Below are 23002 nucleotides of genomic sequence, written 5' to 3'. Positions count from 1 at the left end.
AATAGAGTAACAGATTATTTTAGGGCCTTGAAGTGTGTTTCGGAATTAGGTTTTTCCACATTTTAATACATGTCGGTCTCAGAGCATCAATGTCACAAGTATTTATCGTCAAAAGCAAGAAATATGAACACTGGTGATGTGAGCTTGTAGATACTGATATTCTTTGCTGCAGTCAGGATGTGTTCTTGGAGCTATTATCACTGAACAAGCTGATCTGATACTGTATTTCTACTACAGTAATATGAGGCGATCTGTAGACTAGCCATAAAGAATACCATCATATCCTGCTATACAGGACATCGCATTTGACATCGATGAAACAGTTACACTTATAATAACTCTGAAGAATAAGCATTCATAACCTATTTATTAAAGTATTTCATTATGTTAAATGTAAAAGCATTTATATTAATTTATTAAGCATTTATAACGTATTATTCATGTAAGATATTATAAAGTGAATACACGCACTTCCACATTGTCTTCTGTTGACGAGTATTTACATAAAGCAGAATAAACTATTCTGTCTGTACCACAGCTTTCAAATTATAACGTGGAGGAGAAAGGTTTAAAACACCCACTACACAGTCTTCCACTCCACAATAAGAAGCAAGTGACCCTAGATAGATAATCAATAGGTAGAATAGGGTGTCGAATAGGGATTATATTTCAATCTTATTCTATTTTCCAGTGTGGACAATAAATATGAAAAAGGTAGCTATGTGAGGGAGGGAAAAGACAGGCTCAAACTAGCACCGCGGTCCTTGAAGATATGATTACGAAGACATCAAGCACCGAAACAAGCCTGTTCATTGGGCAATTGGAACCAAACCAGTGCCCAATAACCCCCCAAAAATGAGTGGGGGTGAGCAATAAAAATAAACATTCAAACATGAGGGGGGCATCCTTTCAGTCACTGGAGCTGGGTTCACACGAATCATACACTGTGGTCTGTTCGCTTAGCTTAGCCCATTGCAAGTGTACGAGACACTGAAGACCAGCTACTCTTGGCAGGCAGGACGAGATGCCTTTACCCTTTGAACCTTCACACTGGGCTGTTCCAAACAATCCACATCGAGAGGTTGAGAGAGTCTGACTGTTGCTGTCTGTCGACCAGGGGGTCTGCTAGCTCTACTGTGCCTTGGATGGGGCAGCAGCAGTAGGACCAGGAGGCTCCAGGGCAGGCCAGTGGCAGTCTGTGAGGGCATCATACAGCTCCTCACTCTCCTCCATGTACTGCCTGTTGGCTGCCACCACATCCAGTGCCACCATGGGGTCTGCAGAAGGAACACAGACAAAGGGGCACAGCACGAGAGCCATGAAGATCAGACAGACTGGACAGTTTGTAGGCTATACTCCTGGCCTGGGTTCAATACATTATGTCAAATAGTGTCAAATACTTAAGCCGCTTTTTTGAATAATGAGAAATTAAAGAAAACAGAGCACTCACACTCCAATCCATCATCTTCAGTCTCCCCATAACCCTAAAACAAAGAGACAGATCTTTCCTCACAACATAGTACCGCTTATGTATATGTAAAGAGCGATAGAGTAGAGGGGGTGGGAGAACACACCTGATTGCTATAGTCATAGTGGTTGTAGTTGTAACCTCCGTAGCTGCCCGTGTTCTGGTCATAGCCCCAGTTGTAGTAGTCAGGGTACTGTTGGTAGTACTGGCTGTTGTTGTATGAGTATGGCTGATTGTACCTGTTGTCTGAGTAACCACCTCTGTTTATACAGGAAAGAAAACCTTTATGAATAAACATAATATTTATTAAAAATCAATATGCTATTTATAATGAGTAATGAATGAAAAGCGTGGATTATTTGGGATATTTCCTACATCCGTGATGGGAGACAACTTGAACATACCAAACGAATGGAGTAAAAGTGCCTTCTTTCATCTACACACAACTACCTTCTCTACTGTATGAAAGGAGGCTGTTAGTCCCTGGACAAAGTAAGTTCAGAGGCATGCAGTACATACCTGTTCTCTTCTTGCCTTCCGTACGTGGCGCGGTTTAGTTTGAACCTCTTCGGCTGGAGAGAAGAGAGTTTTGTTCAGAATGGATTATTCCAGACGTTATTTATCTCTAATAAAGTTAATGGGTATATCAAGAGTTCACCATATGCCCTATACATATCCAATCTTCTCAGAGTGCCTGAGATAGGTGAAGGAGGTATGGGTCAATTCGAGATTGGAAATCAATGTGGAATCATTAAGAGCTGTGTGTGTGTGGCCCTGTACCGGTGTGGCTCCAGGGAGAGGCTTTCCGTTGACTTTCCTGAGACACCTCTCAGCAGTGGCCTCGTCCGCCAGCTCAACAAAGCAATAGCCTGCCGCACCCCTACACAAAGTGGAGAAGGACCAAAACACATACATGTACGTGTCGTGTTTGTGCAATTTCTTCTGTTGTTGAATAGTGATAGTAATATACAGTGGCTATTAGACATTCCCAAAGACAAAAAAAATAACCCTTCTATTGCAGTAGCCTAATGTTCTCCCGTCTTACCAGTTCATTTTGTTCCGGATGATTCTCACCCCCACCACAAGCTCTCCCATGGTGGCGAATGCACGAGAGATGAACTTCTCATCCATGTAAGGCTCTAGCTACAGGGGATGAGAGAAAAACACTTAAGTTGAACAGAAAACATATACTCTAGCTAGCTACTGTAAGTTTCCTACACCCTGTAACTTAATGTAGCTAGCTAGCTACATTCAACTGAACATATTCTCAAACTTTCAGGGTCACTGACTTGGTGATCTTTATCACCTGGAAATGACAGGCTTCATGAGACTAGAGGGCTCTTTAGGGCTTGTCAGTGAGCAAGAACTAGTTAACGTTGGCCAAATAATGAAAATGCCTGAGGGTGCTTCTATTAGCTAACGAGCTAGTTGCTCGCATGGTGGTAGCACTGAGGGTTGGTAACACTAGCCATACTAAAGTGGGAGTCACACAAGAGCTAGGATATGCTAATGATAGTTTTCTATGCATGCAACGTTATTATAATAACATATCAGGACTTACATTACCCATCCATAAGCAACTCATGTTGTTTACAATTTCAGATCACCAACGTAAGTGGAGCTTCATAACACACTGTGGTAAATCTACAGACTGCCATCTAGAGGATTTGTGGCTGGTGGTTGGGGGTGTGCCGTTCACTGTTGCATTATGGGATAGTAAAGTCCTCCACATTGCGTCACATTTCCTAAAACGTTTTGGTGATCTTGGTGCGTTCAAGACAACTGGGAACTCTGAAATAGCGGCAATCATCTTCAAATTGGAAAGTCGGAGTTCAAGTAAGGGACCCGAGTTCCCGGCTTGGAATTCCGAGTTGGATGACGATTCAAAACGATTTTTATCAGGCGGAGCTCGTTCCCAGTTGTCTTGAACTTACTGAAGTCGGATACCTCCAGTTGGTTTGAACGCGGCGTAACTGCTGCGAACGAGTCATTGGAAAGGTCGTGCCAGACAGAAAGGTAGCTTGCCCACATGACAAAAACGTGGGTCACTAAAACGTTTTAAAATATGATGTGGTTATTTCAAGTATGTGCCTTTTTGGATTCCGGGATTAGATTTTACTGTAGCATGATCACGTGCGCGTTCTGTTGAATAACATCTGAAGAATTAAGTAGTAGATGTTAACTTCTAGCTAAATTCACAGAATAACTAGCTAAACATGAGTCCTGTTGCTTCAAATCAAGAGACAGCTGCAACAGGACTTCCTGCTCCTGGTTCTTCGGAATCCCCTGGAAGTAGCACACCTTTCTCCATAACTGGACATATCCAGCAAGTCTACAGCCATGTCAAAATAGAGAATTTGGTTGCAGGACTCAGTGGAGGAGTCGTGTCAACACTAGTGCTGCACCCTCTTGACCTAGTCAAAATCAGATTTGCAGGTAACGTATTGGTCAATGTGTGGTTCTAAAACTCTTAGTTACAAGGTGTTTATTTGTCCGGACTGAAAACGATTTGCAGCAGCTAGCTAACTTCTACATTTGACAGGTGTACGATTGGGAACCTGCAAATGATGCAATCGGCACATGGTAATAACATAGGAGTAGCTAGCTACCTGGCTATAACTTGAATGGACAGTTGATGTTCTGTTGACTCTGACAGTGTATGTTTTCCCCTGCCTTGTCTTTTTCCTGCAGTGAGTGATGGACTGGACTTGAGACCTAAATATAATGGCATTATCCATTGTTTGAAAAATGTGTGGCAGCAGGAGGGGGTCCGAGGACTCTACCAAGGAGTCACCCCAAACATCTGGGGTGCTGGGGCATCATGGGGACTCTACTTTTTCTTGTATGTATAACCAGAAGAAGTGACACTGGTCTACTTTCTCTGGGATAATAACTTTACAATATTACGCTAGATGACATGACAACATGCAAGCATCAGCTGACAGTTATTTTTTATTTCAGTAGTCAATCCCAGGTTGATGTTTTTTTACTTCAAGGCGACAATATTGTAGAATAATAGTGAAGACATCAAAACTCTGAAATAACACCCATGAAATCATATAGTAACCAAACAAGTGTTAAACAATCAAAATATATTTTATATTTGAGATTCTTCAAAGTAGCCATCCTTTGCCTTGATGACCGCTTTGCACACTCTTGTCATTCTCTCAACCACCTTCATGAGGTAGTCACCTGGAATGAATTTCAATTAACAAGTGTGCCTTGTTAAAAGTTAAGTTGTGGAATTTCTTTCCTTCTTAATGCATTTAAGCCAATCAGTTGTGTTGTGACAAGTTAGGGGTGGTATACAGAAGATAGCCCTATTTGGTAAAAGACCAAGTGCATATTATAGCATGACCAGCTCAAATAAGCAAAGAGAAACAACAGTCCATCATTACTTTAAGACATGAAGGTCAGTGAATCCTGATAGTGTCAAGCACTTTGAAAGTTTCTTCAAGTGCAGTCGCAAAAACCATCAAGTGCTATGATGAAACCCAGAATTACCTCTACTGCAGAGGATAAGTTAATTAGCATTATCTGCACCTCAGATTGCAACCCAAATAATATGTGCTTCACAGAGTTCAAGTAACAGGCACATCTCAACATCCACTGTTCAGAGGAGACTGCGTGAATCAGGCCTTCATGGTAGAATTCCTGCAAAGAAACCACTACTAAAGGACACAAATAAGAAGAAGAGACTTGCTTGGGCCAAGAAACACGAGCAATGGACATTAGACCGGTGGAAATCTGTCCTTTGGTCTGATGAGTCCAAATTTTAGATTTTTGGTTCCAACCTCCGTATCTTTGTGAGACGCAGAGTAGGTGAACGGATGATCTCCGCATGTGGTTCCCACCGTGATTCATGTAGGGAGAGGTGTTATGGTGTGGGGGTGCTTTGCTGGTGACACTGATTTATTTAGAATTCAAGGCACACTTAACCAGCATGGCTACCACAGCATTCTGCAGCGATACGCCATCCCATCTGGTTTGCGCATAGTGGGACTATTATTTGTTTTTCAACAGGACAATGACCCAACACACCTCCAGGCTGTTTAAGGGCTATTTGACTGAGAAGAAGAGTGATGGAGTGCTGCATCAGATGACCTGGCCTTCACAATCACCCGACCTCAACCCAGTTGAGGTTGTTTGGGATGAGTTGGACCGCAGAGTTATGGAAAAACAGCCAACAAGTGCTCAGCATATGTTGGAACTCCTTCAAGACTGTTGGAAAAGCATTCCTCATGAAGTTGGTTGAGAGAATCCCAAAAGTGTGCAAAGCTGTCATCAAGGCCAAGGGTGGCTAATTTGAAGAATCTCAAAGATAAAATATATTTTTAATTGTTCAACACTGTTTTTGGTTACTACAGTACATGATTCCATATGTGTTATTTCATAGTTTTGATGTATTCACTATTATTATACAATTTAGAAAATTAGTAGGTGTGTCCAAACTTTTGACTGGTACTGTATATATTTTTAATAATACCATATTTGAGTACTAACAGTCAAATAATAGCTAGACAGTCGGAGAATCAATTATTATTTTTTTTTATATCGCATTCAGGGCACATGCCTATTGATTCTGTTATAAGTGAGTAGGTGTGTCCAAACTTTTGTACTTTGTATATATAGCATGCTTTCTATCTGGTTTTGGTTGTTTAAGTTGACACTGAAACAGTTTTTCTGTCCTGAAAATGACCACGGCCTGCCTAAGAATTTCCTATACAGCAAAATCCCTGTAATTAGCTCCAATGACTGTAATTTCCTCTATATTAAAGTGGTAGTTCGAGACTTCCCCTGAGTCGGTTGATCAGGAACGGTTCATGTAGACTTCAAGTCATTACGCTAACTCTAGTTGGCATTGGCTTGTGAAACTACCTCTAACTTCCTTCATACTGGACACAGAGTCATAAAAATTGTATCCACGATGGTATTCTGTTGCAGTTAGTGATTTCATAATATAATTATTTTTCACATGAACACCCCCCCCCCCCATTTTTTTTGAAGATATCCTGTAGCCCAGTTTGAAACTCTGATCTATCCAATCAAATATGAACTCATAACTTAACATGACTGTTGACAATAGCACTTTTAAATAGCAATGGTAGCTTAGGGATTTGTCTATTGAAGTGTCCAATTAATTTTCTGTACTGTCTGTGTTAACTTCCCCCACAGTTACAATGCCATCAAGGCATACACTAAGGAAGGGCGTCAGTCTGAACTGAGTGCCACAGAACACCTGCTGTCAGCCGCCCAAGCAGGTTAGTACTGCCTTTGTCTAGACCCCAGACACACACACACTGGTGGTGGCGTGAGGTCAATACGATGTCTAGAACCATAACTTCCAAGGTCAACACTGTTTGATCTATCAGCATAGGACCAGTGTGGGTCAGTCCATGCTTTCATTCCAATCAAACAGTTACCGTTACACAGCTAAATAACATATCATAGTCTGCTCCTCTAGTCCAGACTTTGATTAGTTGAATCAGACTGACTGGTTGGAACAAAATATTTGACTCTGACTAAGGAAAAAGTACATATGTATACAGTCACTGGTCAATTTGCTGACATTTTATTATTTTCCTGGCTATATACAGTCATGTGATTTACCCTAATCATGTTAGAGAGTTCAGTGGAATAAACTAATCCACTGCACTCACTACCAGACAATGGTAAAGAGAAGAAAGACACTACTGCTCTGTGTCGTGTTCTACCAACCTCAAGTGACTTTAATTCAACTTAATGAGATAGGGATGTCTTCACCAGCTCCATGCTTCACAGGCTCCATGTAGTGTAGCATAGAGCTTGTAGTTTGGTTTAATTCATGTTTGTGTGTGTGTGTGTGTGATAGCTCAGAAACTCACCTCTGTTTCCTCCGTCTCCAGGTGTATTGACTCTCACCCTAACCAACCCTATCTGGGTGACTAAGACTCGCCTGGTGCTGCAGTATAACGCTGATCCCACCAGGAAACAGTATAAAGGGATGATGGATGCACTGGTGAAGATCTACCGGCATGAGGGGATACCTGGACTGTACAGGGTGAGGCTCAATATAACCCAGGTTTTGTCATCTGTATGTATGATGGCTGTATCCTGAATAGAGCTTATTTGGACTCTTGTCTGCTTATAAGTCAAGTCCAGGTCCAGTGAATGTGCAGGACTTGTGAATGGTGTCATATGTAAACATGTTTTCTCCTTATGACCCCTCACAGCCTAAAATTAGGCAATGTACCATGAAACTTCAATTAAAGTCTCAAATAGCTGTCCTTTTTAATAGCTGGGCATCGGCAGACATTTCAGCAAGTAAACGCCTGTTTCAAATAAACACTGGGTCTAAATGAATTGTTTACGAGGTTACCATGGACAAAGCTCTGATATTCCCATGATCAACATTTTTTATTTAATTCTGTCATTGTTGGCGCCACCAAAAAGAAAACACGAGATCAAATGGAGCTCTCCATGGAGCTGATGGGCGAAATTGGGGTGTATGATTTGGCAGTCTTGTCTTTGCAAGTCTGATCTACAATGGATTTGTTATTATACTGTTTATACTGGTCATACTGGTCACAATAATCAGTGTGGTAGTCTTTTCAACTTTTCAATGTGCAAAAGTTGTGTGCATTAGCGAAATAGCCGCTTGGCTCAAGTAGAAACCTGTCTCTAATAAGCACAGATTGTGTTCAGTGATTAAAGAAAATAAACACCCCTGCTATTAAAGATGCACTATGCAGAAATTGTTCCACCATTTCCTGGTTGCTCAAATATCGAATAGTTGGCCTCATTTCATTTTACAAGCAAGTATGGTGTAGTGTAGAGAATCATTCTACCATCTAAACCGCTGTGAAATAGCTTTTCCATACCCAAACATATTGTTTTTTCAGATGTTTGAAGCTGGTGTACTAAACCGAAAGTAAAAGAGGCAAAAACAAAACTTAAGAACCAGAATCATAGAAATCGCCACATAGAACAAATCTACCACTTCTTAGACTTTCTTTCAATGACTGACATACCTATAACTCACATTTCTATGTGAATTTGGTCGGTTTACCCAAAAGGTTACAAGGGTGCAGCCTTTATTGAAGTTTTAGTATGTACTGTAGTTGCATAAGATTTGAATGCATGTTTTATAGACTACCACTAGGGGGCAGTACCTCCATTTTACATTTCAGCAATTTAGCACACTCTTATCCAGAGGGACATACATTTAGTGCATTCATCTTAAGATAGCTAGGTGAGACAACAACATTTCAGTCATTGGTGGAAAAAGTACCCAATTTATTATACTTCAGTAAAAGTAAAGATACATTAATAGGAAACGACTCAAGCAAAAGTGAATATCACCCATTAAAATACTACTTGAGTAAAATTCTAAGTTTCTGGTTTAAAATATACTTAAGTATCAAAGTAAATGTAATTGCTAAAATATACTTAAGTATCAAAAGTAAAAGTATAAATTATTTCAAATTCCTTATATTAAGCAAACCAGGCGGCACCAAACCAGTACAGATACCCCCAAAAACTACTTAAGTTGTACTTTAAAGTATTTTTACTTAACTACTTTACACAGCTGTTCACAGTCATAGTAATAAGTAAATTTTTTCCTCAATAAAGTAGTTATCAGCAAAGTCAGTGTTAGTAGGACTAGATCATGCACATGGCAGGGCTGATCAATGACAGTCCTCTAGGGCTAAAACACTTCGGGGGACTAATTCAGATCTGGGACACCAGGAAGTGTTTCGGACCTCCAGGACCGGAATTGGAACAGCCTGGGTAGTCGATAGGATAAATTGTCTTTCAAGATATTAGTGTTTTTATATCAGCTGTAAGTATTTTTCAATATTCTAAATACCATGATCATATCAATTGGATTTGGAAGATAATATATAACATTTCATTTCAAAGTGTATTTGTCAGGTACAGATAAATGACCCCTGTGTTTAATCCTCCAGGGGTATGTTCCTGGTTTATTTGGCACGTCACACGGGGCATTGCAGTTCATGGCCTATGAGGAGTTGAAGAGAGACTACAACAAATACAAGAAAATGCCTTCAGAAGCTAAACTGGTGAGTGCAGACTGCAGAGTGAGGAAACATTAAGACTTCTATAACCACACCTAGTTTGAATGACTCAACCATATGGGGAATAAACCTTTAAAGTACTTATAAAGAAAACCCACATCTAAGTGTTGCAGGATTTCTGGAAGAATTACCGTAATGCTTATGAAAGAAGTGACTCTCAGGCATCATTCCTCCAACCTCTCTGTCTTTCCCACTCTCTCTCCGTCTGACCAGAATGCATTGGAATACATCACAATGGCAGCTCTATCCAAAATATTTGCTGTGGCTACCACATACCCTTACCAGGTGGTGCGGGCTCGCCTGCAGGACCAGCATAATAAGTACAATGGAGTCCTAGATGTGGTCAGGAGGACATGGAGGTAGGCCAAGACCACACTGTTGGTTTACTGTACATACAGGGAAAACAGCTAGTTTTAGGTTAACTAGCCAAAACTTGGTATAATTGACTATTAAGTGTGCATATAACCATGTTCATGGGATTTGGTAACATAACAGTGTGAAGCAACGAAGATCTGCAGCTTCAAACTCTAACTCTACAGAGAGCCACAAGAAATCTTGCCCATACCAATGCTGCCATTTCAATCTGTTTTTTTCCCTCCCACATAGTGACTACTGTGTTTCTTTTGGCCCCTCCTCCACAGGAATGAGGGAGCTGTAGGGTTCTATAAAGGCATGGTGCCCAACCTGATCCGTGTCACCCCAGCCTGCTGTATCACCTTCGTGGTCTATGAGAACGTGTCTCGCTTCCTGATGGGCCAGAAGTGAGGAGGACTAAAGAGACAGCCATGGAAGGACCACAAAAAGGAAGGGACTCAGACAGTGTATGTGGTGCTAGATAAGATAAGCCATGAACTGAAGTCTCCAGAACTGTCACAGCAGGTAACTGGACAACTGAAGTCTCCAGAACTGTCACAGCAGGTAACTGGATAACTGAAGTCTCCAGAACTGTCACAGCAGGTAACTGGACAACTGAAGTCTCCAGAACTGTCACAGCAGGTAACTGGATAACTGAAGTCTCCAGAACTGTCACAGCAGGTAACTGGATAACTGAAGTCTCCAGAACTGTCACAGCAGGTAACTGGACAACTGAAGTCTCCAGAACTGTCACAGCAGGTAACTGGACAACAGGAGCAGACATATCACCTGGATACACCTCTGGCATCCGAGTCAAAACAACCATAAAGGAACTCCTAAAGCATGTGGTGGAATTAGATCTTATTACCACTATGAAAAACCAGGACTCGCGTCTATCGTATACATTTGAGGTTTGGCATTCTCAGAGACATGATGTTGACAATGCTGGTAATTAAAGACTGGTCTCTGTCTCTTGGATGCATCACAGAAGAGCAGACCTCACTGGAGGTACTAATGTACCCCCAATTTGTTTTAATTTAACTTATTGGCATCATACTGTAGTGCATGTAAACCTTCATGTTGATTATGTCACAGGAAATGATCACAGAGACTGATTGCACTGTTCAACATCTTTGAAATATTGTTAATTTCAGAAGTCTTCATCTGAAATATCAGTGTTGAATTGGCATTAGTCCATTTCTTTCAGGTAAAATATTCTATTCAAGTTTCAACCTTTATGTTGCTTTTGTATTTGTTAGCTTTTTTGTTGTTTCAGATTCAATTTTACAGCTGTTCTGTGTTCACGTGTCATTTGGAAAAAAGGATCAGCACATGCATTTCTTTATGATTTTACCTGGTCATACAAATGCCACGCCCTGACCTTAGAGAGACTTTTTATTTCTCTATTTGGTTAGGTCAGGGTGTGATTTGGGTGGGCATTCTAGTTTTTCTATTTCTTTGTTGGCTGGGTATGGTTCCCAATCAGGCAGCTGTCTATCATTGTCTCTGATTGGAGATCATACTTAGGCAGCCTTTTTTCCACCTTTAGTTTGTGGGATCTTGATTTTTGTATAGTTGCTGTGTAGCCTGCAGAACTTTATGTTCGTTTTGTATTTTGTTGTTTTTCGGTGTTCATTTTAATAAAAGTAAGATGTTCGCTTACCACGCTGCACCTTGGTCTCCTCATTCAAACGAGGAGCGTAACAACAAAGCCATTTTCAAAGAATGTTCTTATCTGATAGGAAAACATTTGGTAGATTTTCTTTGCTTCAGATTAAATTTAACAGCTATGATGTGTTCACTTGTCACTTGAAAAAACTATGTCTAAATGCATTTCTTTATGAATTCACACATTTTCCAAAAAATATATTCTCTGATAGGAAAACATGTTATAGTATAATAAGTAACACAATGCTTGATTCATACAAAATATTACTTTATTGACAGTAATTCATTTAAAAATGTACGACTTCAACAGATTACATGCACAGCCAAAATCTTTCCTTATTAAACAGGAATGGGACTAATGAGGAATAAATCTAATTTCAGGTGGCCAATAAACTAGACCCTACCCATGTGCTGTAGTACAAAATATTCAAGTGAACATCAGTGATACTGTAGTAGGATTTAGCCACAACTGAAGTTGTCTGATTGGCCAGAGGACATTGTCAAAGACTAGGAACCCATCCAGAAACTAAACTGATGTGTAGTCAAAGGCTTCAGAAGGATTGTTAGGGGTTCTTTCTCTGGGGCCTGGTCCTATCACTTAATAAAGAAGGCCTCATTTGGGCAGCTCCTCTATGAAGACCCTGGATACAGAGTTCCACCCTGTAGATGCGTCTCCTCTGGGGTAGTCAGCACAGGTCCCCACCCAGATAGCCACGTCCACCAGGCCTGCCCGGATCCCCTCACACAACCCTTCAACTGGGACAAGACAAGAGGAATACACAGGTCATAGATCCCCTCACACAACCCTTCAACTGGGACAAGACAAGAGGAATACACAGGTCATAGATCCCCTCACACAACCCTTAGACTGGGACAAGACAAGAGGAATACACAGGTCATAGATCCCCTCACACAACCCTTCAACTGGGACAAGACAAGAGGAATACACAGGTCATAGATCCCCTCACACAACCCTTCAACTGGGACAAGACAAGATAAATACACAGGTCATAGATCCCCTCACACAACCCTTCAACTGGGACAAGACAAGAGGAATACACAGGTCATAGATCCCCTCACACAACCCTTCAACTGGGACAAGACAAGAGGAATACACAGGTCATAGATCCCCTCACACAACCCTTCAACTGGGACAAGACAAGAGGAATACACAGGTCATAGATCCCCTCACACAACCCTTCAACTGGGACAAGACAAGAGGAATACACAGGTCATAGATCCCCTCACACAACCCTTAGACTGGGACAAGACGAGAAGTTACTCTAAATTCGGGTAAAGTGTCACGGAGGTAATTGGGGTTTATTTTCAAGACAACTTCCTGAGTTACATTGAACACTCACACTGCCGTATGTGTGCCAAGACGAGGGCTGTTAATTGCTTTGTTTTGGTCTTGCTACACTGGTGAACTTGGCAGCTAAAGAAGGAAAACTATGAAGTGGGCATGCATATGCCAAATGTCTTGCTTCACAGTAGAATTTAAACAGTAATAGTAGAGATATTATTCATATTTTAACGGCTACAATAGATTTCACATTTGAGATATATAACAAAAATACCACCACAAACAAATAGCTACCACTAGCTACAATAGCTCAGTTTACTGGATGAGCTGTGCAGGTTTAGCTGTGCAGGATTAGGTTCTGTGTATAGTGAGTGTAAGGTTGATTACCAGATGAGGTTCTGTATATAGTGAGTGTAAGGTTGATTACCAGATGAGGTTCTGTGTATAGTGAGTGTAAGGTTGATTACCAGATGAGGTTCTGTATATAGTGAGTGTAAGGTTGATTACCAGATGAGGTTCTGTGTATAGTGAGTGTAAGGTTGATTACCAGATGAGGTTCTGTATATAGTGAGTGTAAGGTTGATTACCAGATGAGGTTCTGTGTATAGTGAGTGTAAGGTTGATTACCAGATGAGGTTCTGTGTATAGTGAGTGTAAGGTTGATTACCAGATGAGGTTCTGTATATAGTGAGTGTAAGGTTGATTACCAGATGAGGTTCTGTGTATAGTGAGTGTAAGGTTGATTACCAGATGAGGTTCTGTATATAGTGAGTGTAAGGTTGATTACCAGATGAGGTTCTGTATATAGTGAGTGTAAGGTTGATTACCAGATGAGGTTCTGTGTATAGTGAGTGTAAGGTTGATTACCAGATGAGGTTCTGTGTATAGTGAGTGTAAGGTTGATTACCAGATGAGGTTCTGTATATAGTGAGTGTAAGGTTGATTACCAGATGAGGTTCTGTGTATAGTGAGTGTAAGGTTGATTACCAGATGAGGTTCTGTGTATAGTGAGTGTAAGGTTGATTACCAGATGAGGTTCTGTGTATAGTGAGTGTAAGGTTGATTACCAGATGAGGTTCTGTGTATAGTGAGTGTAAGGTTGATTACCAGATGAGGTTCTGTATATAGTGAGTGTAAGGTTGATTACCAGATGAGGTTCTGTGTATAGTGAGTGTAAGGTTGATTACCAGATGAGGTTCTGTATATAGTGAGTGTAAGGTTGATTACCAGATGAGGTTCTGTATATAGTGAGTGTAAGGTTGATTACCAGATGAGGTTCTGTGTATAGTGAGTGTAAGGTTGATTACCAGATGAGGTTCTGTATATAGTGAGTGTAAGGTTGATTACCAGATGAGGTTCTGTATATAGTGAGTGTAAGGTTGATTACCAGATGAGGTTCTGTGTATAGTGAGTGTAAGGTTGATTACCAGATGAGGTTCTGTATATAGTGAGTGTAAGGTTGATTACCAGATGAGGTTCTGTATATAGTGAGTGTAAGGTTGATTACCAGATGAGGTTCTGTGTATAGTGAGTGTAAGGTTGATTACCAGATGAGGTTCTGTATATAGTGAGTGTAAGGTTGATTACCAGATGAGGTTCTGTGTATAGTGAGTGTATGGTTGATTACCAGATGAGGTTCTGTGTATAGTGAGTGTAAGGTTGATTACCAGATGAGGTTCTGTATATAGTGAGTGTAAGGTTGATTACCAGATGAGGTTCTGTGTATAGTGAGTGTAAGGTTGATTACCAGATGAGGTTCTGTATATAGTGAGTGTAAGGTTGATTACCAGATGAGGTTCTGTATATAGTGAGTGTAAGGTTGATTACCAGATGAGGTTCTGTATATAGTGAGTGTAAGGTTGATTACCAGATGAGGTTCTGTATATAGTGAGTGTAAGGTTGATTACCAGATGAGGTTCTGTGTATAGTGAGTGTAAGGTTGATTACCAGATGAGGTTCTGTGTATGTTGATGGTGGAGTTGAGCTCAGGGCTGCCTTGGTCGAGGTAGATGATGAACTCGATGGGCAGAGGTCCTGTACACTCAGCTCCGTTGAAGGTGAAGTACCAACGCTGGCAGCAGGCTGTCTTACACTTCAGCCTCAGGGAGCCGCTGAAGAGCACACGCAGGGCACTGTCTGAACGCAGCTTGGTGAATGTACAGTCCTACAGGGGAGACACGAGAGGTGGAGACACTAGCATCCAATGATAGCATATTCAATGTTTTATGTTTTGTATTCATGTCTTGTTTCAATTCAGTGTGAATAATACAATGTTGTTACTAGCAATTACACTGTTAGTACACAGGCTTAAGAGCAAATGAAAATAACATGTTAACAAATGTTTTTCTCTAAACAAACACAATCAACCTTATTATGGATGATCAACATAGTAATAATGCTGATGTAACTATATTACTCTGTGCCCCAGATCCTGTCTAATGAGCATTGCCTGCCACTTACAGCTATTTTGCCCAGGTCGATCCCATAGTTGAGTGAGTTCCAGGCACACTGCTTGTAGTTGGGTTTCCATGGCTCCTCAAACACCTCACTCACACACTCTCCTTTCTCCCCCTTGATGCCATCGCGCCCCGGGATGCCAGGAGTCCCAGGGATGCCATTGGTGCCAGGGTTACCCTCCCTTCCAGGGGTGCCAACCGGACCCTGGGGGCAGCTGTTATACTGGAGAATGAGAGAGGGAGGGAGATAGGAAGAGATGGAGGAAGAGAGACACTGTTATAATGGGGAACAAGAGGGAGAGACAGACTGTTCTAATAACCACACTAATAACATACCACCTAGAGTTAAGAAGTGCCAGGTTGTCATCTTAGCATCATATGAACTACATCAAATGTATGTGCCCACATTCATGACAATGAACATCTAGACCTGTAATGGATAATGGTGGACACAGACGTCAGTTCAATGTCTAGTTTTGATTTACAGTTGATTTGGTTGTCAACTAACGTGAATTCAACCTGAAATCAACAGAAATTTGAACCTTGTCATGGATTTAGGTGAAAAGTTGGGTGAGAAAATGACAAACGTTTCTGAAATTCTTTTACATTGATGACTTTTTGCAAATCCAATCAGTTTTCCACATTGATTCAACTTCATCGCATTGATTTTTGTTTGTTTAAATGATGTGGAAACAACACTGATTCAACCAGTTTGTGTCCAGGGGGACTTGACTCCCAATCACAAAAGTGCAAAAGAAGATGTCAAATGTCTGGGCCTCTTGTGACCAAATGAAGTGAGTGACAGAGTGAATGAAGCAGGAATTCAGAGTGTAAATCTGTGTTCCTGTGTTTGTGGTCAGTCAGTGACTTGAGACAGACAGACCAGCATGATTCAATGTCCAGTTCTGTTTTGTTTAAACAGATGCTCCCTCTTACTCACAGTGACTCAAAGACATACAGACAGGCTGGCTGGCCAGAGTAACCATACCACACAGAGAGAGAAACCATGTTTCTCTAACATGACTGTTTATTGCAAGACTCTCATACGTAGATATACTTGGTGAATCAGCAACTGAGTAGATGTAAATGGGGGGAAATCAGGAAGTATTTTTCTGTGCTATTGTCTGATGTACTAGGCCTAGAGTCCAGTATTTAACATACAAACTTGTGATACTCTTAGTTAAGCACATTGTATCAGAATAAATATGTAGCATTGTTCTCAGATCAAGAACATTCACTTAAAGGATATAAAAGGACATTGGAAAAAGTGAGCCAGTGCTCAATGGAGTCATTAGTAACCGTTGAGAATCGGCTAGGAAAATGTCCGCTTTTTATTAGTCATGCAGCTGTGCTGTGCTAGGTTGTGCTGTGTTGTGCTGTGCTAGGTTGTGCTGTGTTGTGCTGTGCTAGGTTGTGCTGTGTTGTGCTGTGCTAGGTTGTGCTGTGTTGTGCTGTGCTAGGTTGTGCTGTGTTGTGCTGTGCTAGGTTGTGCTGTGTTGTGCTGTGCTAGGTTGTGCTGTGTTGTGCTGTGCTAGGTTGTGCTGTGCTGTGCTGTGCTGTGTTGTGCTGTGCTAGGTTGTGCTGTGTTGTGCTGTGCTAGGTTGTGCTGTGTTGTGCTGTGCTAGGTTGTGCTGTGTTGTGCTGTGCTAGGTTGTGCTGTGCTGTGCTGTGCTAGGTTGTGCTGTGTTGTGCTGTGCTAGGTTGTGCTGTGTTGTGCTGTGCTAGGTTGTGCTGTGCTGTGCTGTGCTAGGTTGTGCTGTGTTGTGCTGTGCTAGGTTGTGCTGTGTTGTGCTGTGCTAGGTTGTGCTGTGCTGTGCTGTGCTAGGTTGTGCTGTGTTGTGCTGTGCTAGGTTGTGCTGTGTTGTGCTGTGCTAGGTTGTGCTGTGCTGTGCTGTGCAAAGACTGAGTCTTCGATAACGAATAAGAAACCAAAGACAACGTGAGCTTATATTACAGTGAACTGGTTATTTCAAGAACTTGTTCTAACTTGAGCTGATATTGTTCATATTACTTTTAGACAATGAGCATTTCAGGAATGCCAAAATCAAATATAAAATGGGGTAGGCTATGGAATTACATGCCGTATTTCAATTCCAGCTGTCGAGACACAAATGGTATACTGAGAAATATACCAGGCCTGAAGAGCCCTTGGCCAGGTTTCCCAAAAGCATCTTAAGACTAAGTTCAAAAGCATCGTTATTAACGTTGAACTTGAACACTCGAAATCTAACGCCTGCCTCAGACCACTCATAGAACAGCTAAGCGAGCCGTTAGATGTTTTTTTGCCCTCCCACTTCACACAATACACAGATTGTACACAGAATACACAGAATACACAGAATACATAAAATCACATCTGTCTCTGTGAACATGATATCTTCAGAACAAAGTTGACTAAAAATTCAAAGTTGCCAATGTCCAAGCAATTGATACAAACTAGCGACTTATAAAAATATGTTTCAAATGAGAGATGGCCGAATTAAAATAAACAGTAAGCTATAGGCCTATTTCAATCATATTGAAATACATTTCATGTTCAATAAATTGAGTTCTATTTTGCTGTCTTTAATTTGTCTCAACATATTTTATGATGTGTAGCCTAACTTGTGCACAATGATCTGCCAAATCAGTGATTTAGTGCAATTTTATCATTAGAATAATACCCCTCAATATTTCCAGCCATCTGTGATAATATCGTTCTGCCCCTGAACAAGGCAGTTAACTGTAAGGGTTTTCCTGAGGTGAAGCGGACCAAAATGCAGTGTGGTTTCTTTGATTCATGTTTAATAACAAAAAGATAAACACGAACACTACAAAACAATAAACGTTGGAAAACGTGGTGATGCATGGTGATTAGGAAAACGGCTGATATATCTTCGGCTTTTGTAGGAAAATACACCGTTAAAACACTCGCAAGCCTACATTCCATCGCTATTAGAAAACCGGACCCAGGTCCGTTTTTGCCATTAAGTGACTATGGTGGAGCCACCTGGGGGTCTGCTCTGACTGGGGGAGTGATGTGTCTGGGTCCCACAGCTTACCAAACAAAGTACCAGGGTCATGCTGTTGAAATGACAGATTGTGACTTTAAGATAAACCAAGTATTCTATTATAAAAGCACTTGAGCACATGTATGGGATTTGTGATGCATAATACCGTAGCCTATAAGTGACCATTGTCACGCTCTGACCTTAGGTCTGTTGTTATGTCTTTGTTTAGTATGGTCAGGGCGTGAGTTGGGTGGGTTGCCTATGTTCCTTTTTCTATGATTTGGGATTTCTGTGTTTGACCTGGTATGGTTCTCAATCAGAGGCAGCTGTCAATCGTTGTCCCTGATTGAGAACCATACTTAGGTAGCCTGGTTTCACTTTTGAGTTGTGGGTGATTCTTTTCCGTGTCAGTGTTTGTGCCACACGGGACTGTTTCATTTGTTTCGTTCTTTCACTTTGTTATTTTGTATTTTGTAGTGTTCAGTTGTACATATTAAAATGGACACTTACCACGCTGCAAATTGGTCCGATATCTCTTAGTCCTCGTCAGAAGAAGAGGACAAGCGTTACAGAATCACCCACCACCAAAGGACCAAGCAGCGTGGTAACGGGCAGCAGCAGCGATCTCCAGACTCCTGGACATGGGAAGAGATCCTGGATGGCAAGGGACCCTGGGTACAGCCGGGAGAGTATCGCCGCCCCAAGGCAAAGCTGGAGGCAGCGAAAGCCTAGAGGCGGTGGTATGAGGAGGCAGCACGGCAGCGCGTTTGGAAGCCCGAGAGGCAGCCCCAATAATTTATTGGGAGGGGGCACACGGGGAGTGTGGCTAAGTCAGGTAGGAGACCTGAGCCAACTCCCTGTGCTTACCGTGGAGAGAGGTGGTCCGGGCAGGCACCGTGTTATGCCGAGAGGCGCACGGTGTCCCCGGTGTGCAGGCATAGCCCAGTGCGGTACATAGCAGCGCCTCGTATCGGCCGGGCTAGAGTGGGAATCGAGCCAGGTGCCATGAAGCCAGCTCAGCGCATCTGGTCTCCAGTGCGTCTCCTCGGGCCGGGGTACATGGCACCAGCCCTACGCATGGTGTCCCCGGGTTCGCCAGCACAGCCCAGTGCGGTCTGTTCCATCTCGCCACACTGGCCTGGCTACGGGGAGCATTCAGCCAGGTAGGGTTGGGCAGGCTCGGTGCTCGAGACCTCCAGTGCGCCTACACGGTCCGGTCTATCCGGTGCCACCTCCATGCACCAGCCCTCCGGTGGCAGCCCCCAGCACCAGGCTGTCTCTCTGTCTCCTCTCTACAGGTGCTCCCGCCTGTCCAGTGCTGCCAGAGTCTTCCTCCTGCCCAGTGCTGCCAGAGTCTCCCGTCTGTCCTGAGCTGCCGGAGTCGCCCGTCTGTCCTGAGCTGCCGGAGTCGCCAGTCTGTCCTGAGCTGCCGGAGTCACCCGTCTGTCCTGAGCTGCAGGAGTCGCCCATCTGGAGTCTCCCATCTGTCCTGAGCTGCCGGAGTCGCCCGTCTCTCCTGAGCTGCCGGAGTCGCCAGTCTGTCCTGAGCTGCCGGAGTCGACAGTCTGTCCTGAGCTGCCGGAGTCGCCCGTCTGTCCTGAGCTGCCGGAGTCGCCCGTTAGTCCCGAGCTGCCGGAGTCGCCCGTCTGTCCTAAGCTGCCGGAGTCGCCCGTCTGTCCTGAGCTGCCGGAGTCGCCCGTTAGTCCTGAGCTGCCGGAGTCGCCCGTCCGTCCTGCGCTGCCGGAATCTCCCGTCCATTTGGGACCCATTGCTTGGGTCCCCAGTCCGCGGCAAGGGTCGCCGCTCTAAAGAGACCACGGAGGCGGTTGAAGAGGCGGAGTAAGGCTATGGTGGAGTGGGGTCCACGTCCTGCGCCAGAGCCGCCACCGCGGACAGACACCACCCAGACCCTCCCCTATAGGTTCAGGTTTTGCGGCCGGAGTCCGCACCTTTGGGGGGATGGGGGTACTGTCACGTTCTGACCTTAGGTCTGTTGTTATGTCTTTGTTTAGTATGGTCAGGGCGTGAGTTGGGTGGGTTGTCTATGTTCCTTTTTCTATGATTTGGGATTTCTGTGTTTGGCCTGGTATGGTTCTCAATCAGAGGCAGCTGTCAATCGTTGTCCCTGATTGAGAACCATACTTAGGTAGCCTGGTTTCACTTTTGAGTTGTGGGTGATTATTTTCCGTGTCAGTGTTTGTGCCACACGGGACTGTTTCATTTGTTTTGTTTGTTTCACTTTGTTATTTTGTAGTGTTCAGTTGTACATATTAAAATGGACACTTACCACGCTGCAAATTGGTCCGATATCTCTTACTCCTCGTCAGAAGAAGAGGACGAGCGTTACAACCATATGTAAATGCCTCTGTGATTATAAAAATGTGGTTATTATCCTTTATTAATATATGCCATTTAGCAGACATTTTATCCATACATTACTTATGGGTGCTCCAACCCACAATCCTGGCATTGCAAGTGCCATGCTCTATCAACTGAGCCATACAGGACTGGATCCAATATCCTTAGAAGACCACCGTTGACGGAATGGATGTCTCAGACGTTTATGAGGGTCTGATTTGTTTCTGGAGAGAATTCAAAAACCATGAAAGGCACCTCTGTTCCGCTCAGCTACACAGCTGACTTTCCTATTAACTAATCCGAAACGTGCTGAACAAACTGCAGTAGCCCACTGTATAATATAAAGTGTTTATACTTTACACAGACAAACACTTCTGCTGCGTAAACAGAGAAAGTGACTGTTATTGTAACTGTGGACTAACATTGAGAAATCCCCAACACGCCATACATTAAGTTTGGACTCAATTAGGTTTTACACAGATCCAAACTTTTCAAACGAGCTGGACAAAAAGAAGACCCAACATAGAGAAAAAAGTGACGTCTCAGCAAACCGTGTGCAGACTTCAAACCAGGCTGAGAGCATGCTGCTAAAGACATACAGAATACACAGTAACGTTACTGTGGCAAGAAAAAAACGATACGCTCTGGAAAGGATGAGATTATTACCATGTTGTTCAAATAAAAGGTTTTTGAATTGGATTCAGCAGAGATTCTGGTGCAGTTTGGTTTGTCTGCATCGTTTCCAGTGCACTAGACAGATAATAGCAAGATGATGTTCATCAAATCACATTACTCAGTTATTACCAACCAAAAACTGGTTGAAACAACGTCGTTTCCACGTAATTCCAATGTGATGAGTTGAATCAACGTGGAAAACTAATTGGATTTGCAAAAAGTCATCAACATAATGACATTTCGTCTTTTTTCACCCAACGTATAACCTAAATCCAATGACATGGTGACATGTTTTATTGAATTCACGTTAGTTGACAACTCAACCAAATGTAAATCCAAACTAGATGTTGAGCTGACGTCTGTGCCCAGTGAACAAACAATGAACCAGCCAGACCCCTCATGACTTCTGTCTGGGTCTTTTTTATTATTCTGCAAGCTGGACCTTTGCCAGCTTCTTGTTTGAGTCAGTCATGCCCAATATGCCATATAATATTGAAAGAACATTAGCGAGTGGCCACTGGTCAACGTGGCACCAATCATCCATAGCACATTCAAAATGATGGTAGTAGATATGGAACTGAAAATCACTGAAAATAAAATATCGTTGAAAAAAACGTTTGATATTTTAAAGGATGAAATAATGAAAGATATTTGCAACAATTAACGGCTTAAACATTGGTTAAATGAATCGGGATGAGATTCTGTAGTTTTCGGCACTTTGAGGGCTGTGCAGCTTTAACCCAAAATAGTTTATTTGAGATGTTTTTTTTTTACCTTTTCGTATTCAACATCCTTCCTGTCAAGTGCCTTTCTCAATTTCTCTGCTCCATTGAAAGGTAGAATCACGCAGGTGAAGAGCAGCAGACGAGTTAGAGCTGATACCATCTTTTATTTTCCCAAAAGATCGAGAGAGACCACGGCAAGAATTCCCTGCTGCTGTGCTGCGCCGTATTTCAAGTGAGTGGGGATGAGGGAAATTTAGAGCGAGCATAAACTCTGCCTGTAAATGTGTTCTCATATAGCATATGATTTATGAGTTTTTGCCGCTAAAGTTTGTCAAATGTCTGGACCTACTCAGAAGTTGTCATGGGCGGGAAATAAAATTTTACTTAAAAATATTAATTATATTAATGTGAGCCTACTGCGTGTCAATTAGTCTGGAACTGGAACATGTGTTAACCACATGGTCACTTGTTCAAGACCCGTTTTAGGCTATTTGTTCCCCCCTCAATTGCTTCACAACAAACGTCTCCAGCGAATTTGGAACTTTTACTGTTGAAAAGCGATATCTCAAGTATAAATAACATAAAGTGCACACACTAAATGGAGATTATTTTGTTGTTGCTGAGCAAAATATTGTTTTTTTAGACACAACTGCAAACTTCAAGGAGTTGGTGTGATGGGAATCGTGATGTCATCGGCCTCCCACCTTGCTTGAGGAATATTAGAGGAGCAATAAAGAACAAAAAAGGAAATTACTTCAGCGTTATAGATTGAATAGAACCCAACATATTGATTATGCTTCAGCTTGTTTACAGTTGTTGTGGGCTGCCCTGTGCCCCACCACTAATAACAGGTTGGGAAAATGGAACTATGTCATTTCTCATCTATTGTAGATCCACATCATGGTATAGAATCAGTTATATGTGGGT

The 23002-nt window shown here is 42.3% G+C and overlaps 3 protein-coding genes across 5 annotated transcripts; 1 reads left to right on the top strand and 2 right to left on the bottom strand.

Annotated features, from left to right (window-relative positions):
* Positions 1-33: 33 nt before the first annotated feature.
* LOC109901671 (tRNA selenocysteine 1-associated protein 1) lies at positions 34-3160 on the bottom strand. Of its 2 annotated transcripts, none has more exons than XM_020497662.2 (7): positions 3030-3160; positions 2514-2611; positions 2249-2348; positions 1988-2040; positions 1575-1728; positions 1451-1484; positions 34-1277 (listed from the first exon to the last, which is right to left on the bottom strand). In XM_020497662.2, exons 1-7 carry the CDS (start codon positions 3051-3053, stop codon positions 1132-1134), a joined length of 609 nt encoding a protein of 202 aa, XP_020353251.1. In that variant the 5' UTR covers positions 3054-3160; the 3' UTR covers positions 34-1131. The 2 variants fall into 2 exon arrangements, with proteins under 2 accessions (XP_020353251.1, XP_031643189.1); XM_031787329.1 differs by having other exon boundaries at positions 3035-3135.
* A 36-nt stretch (positions 3161-3196) lies between these two features.
* Positions 3197-11562, top strand: LOC109907478 (mitochondrial folate transporter/carrier-like). The gene is made up of 7 exons (XM_020505462.2): positions 3197-3904; positions 4160-4310; positions 6644-6729; positions 7354-7508; positions 9418-9531; positions 9760-9905; positions 10188-11562. Exons 1-7 carry the CDS (start codon positions 3685-3687, stop codon positions 10309-10311), a joined length of 996 nt encoding a protein of 331 aa, XP_020361051.1. The 5' UTR covers positions 3197-3684; the 3' UTR covers positions 10312-11562.
* A 257-nt stretch (positions 11563-11819) lies between these two features.
* Positions 11820-22427, bottom strand: LOC109901660 (collagen triple helix repeat-containing protein 1-like). 2 transcript variants are annotated; one of them, XM_031787288.1, is made up of 4 exons: positions 22125-22412; positions 15332-15550; positions 14819-15035; positions 11820-12324 (listed from the first exon to the last, which is right to left on the bottom strand). In XM_031787288.1, exons 1-4 carry the CDS (start codon positions 22233-22235, stop codon positions 12182-12184), a joined length of 690 nt encoding a protein of 229 aa, XP_031643148.1. In that variant the 5' UTR covers positions 22236-22412; the 3' UTR covers positions 11820-12181. The 2 variants fall into 2 exon arrangements, with proteins under 2 accessions (XP_031643148.1, XP_031643159.1); XM_031787299.1 differs by lacking the exon at positions 11820-12324 and adding an exon at positions 12599-12772 and having other exon boundaries at positions 22125-22427.
* Positions 22428-23002: the final 575 nt, after the last annotated feature.

Source organism: Oncorhynchus kisutch, linkage group LG2 (genome assembly GCF_002021735.2).
Source record: "Oncorhynchus kisutch isolate 150728-3 linkage group LG2, Okis_V2, whole genome shotgun sequence".
Lineage (NCBI taxonomy): Eukaryota > Metazoa > Chordata > Actinopteri > Salmoniformes > Salmonidae > Oncorhynchus > Oncorhynchus kisutch.
The sequence above is the reverse complement of the archived record's forward strand: the minus strand, read 5'-3'. Positions and strand labels throughout refer to the sequence as shown.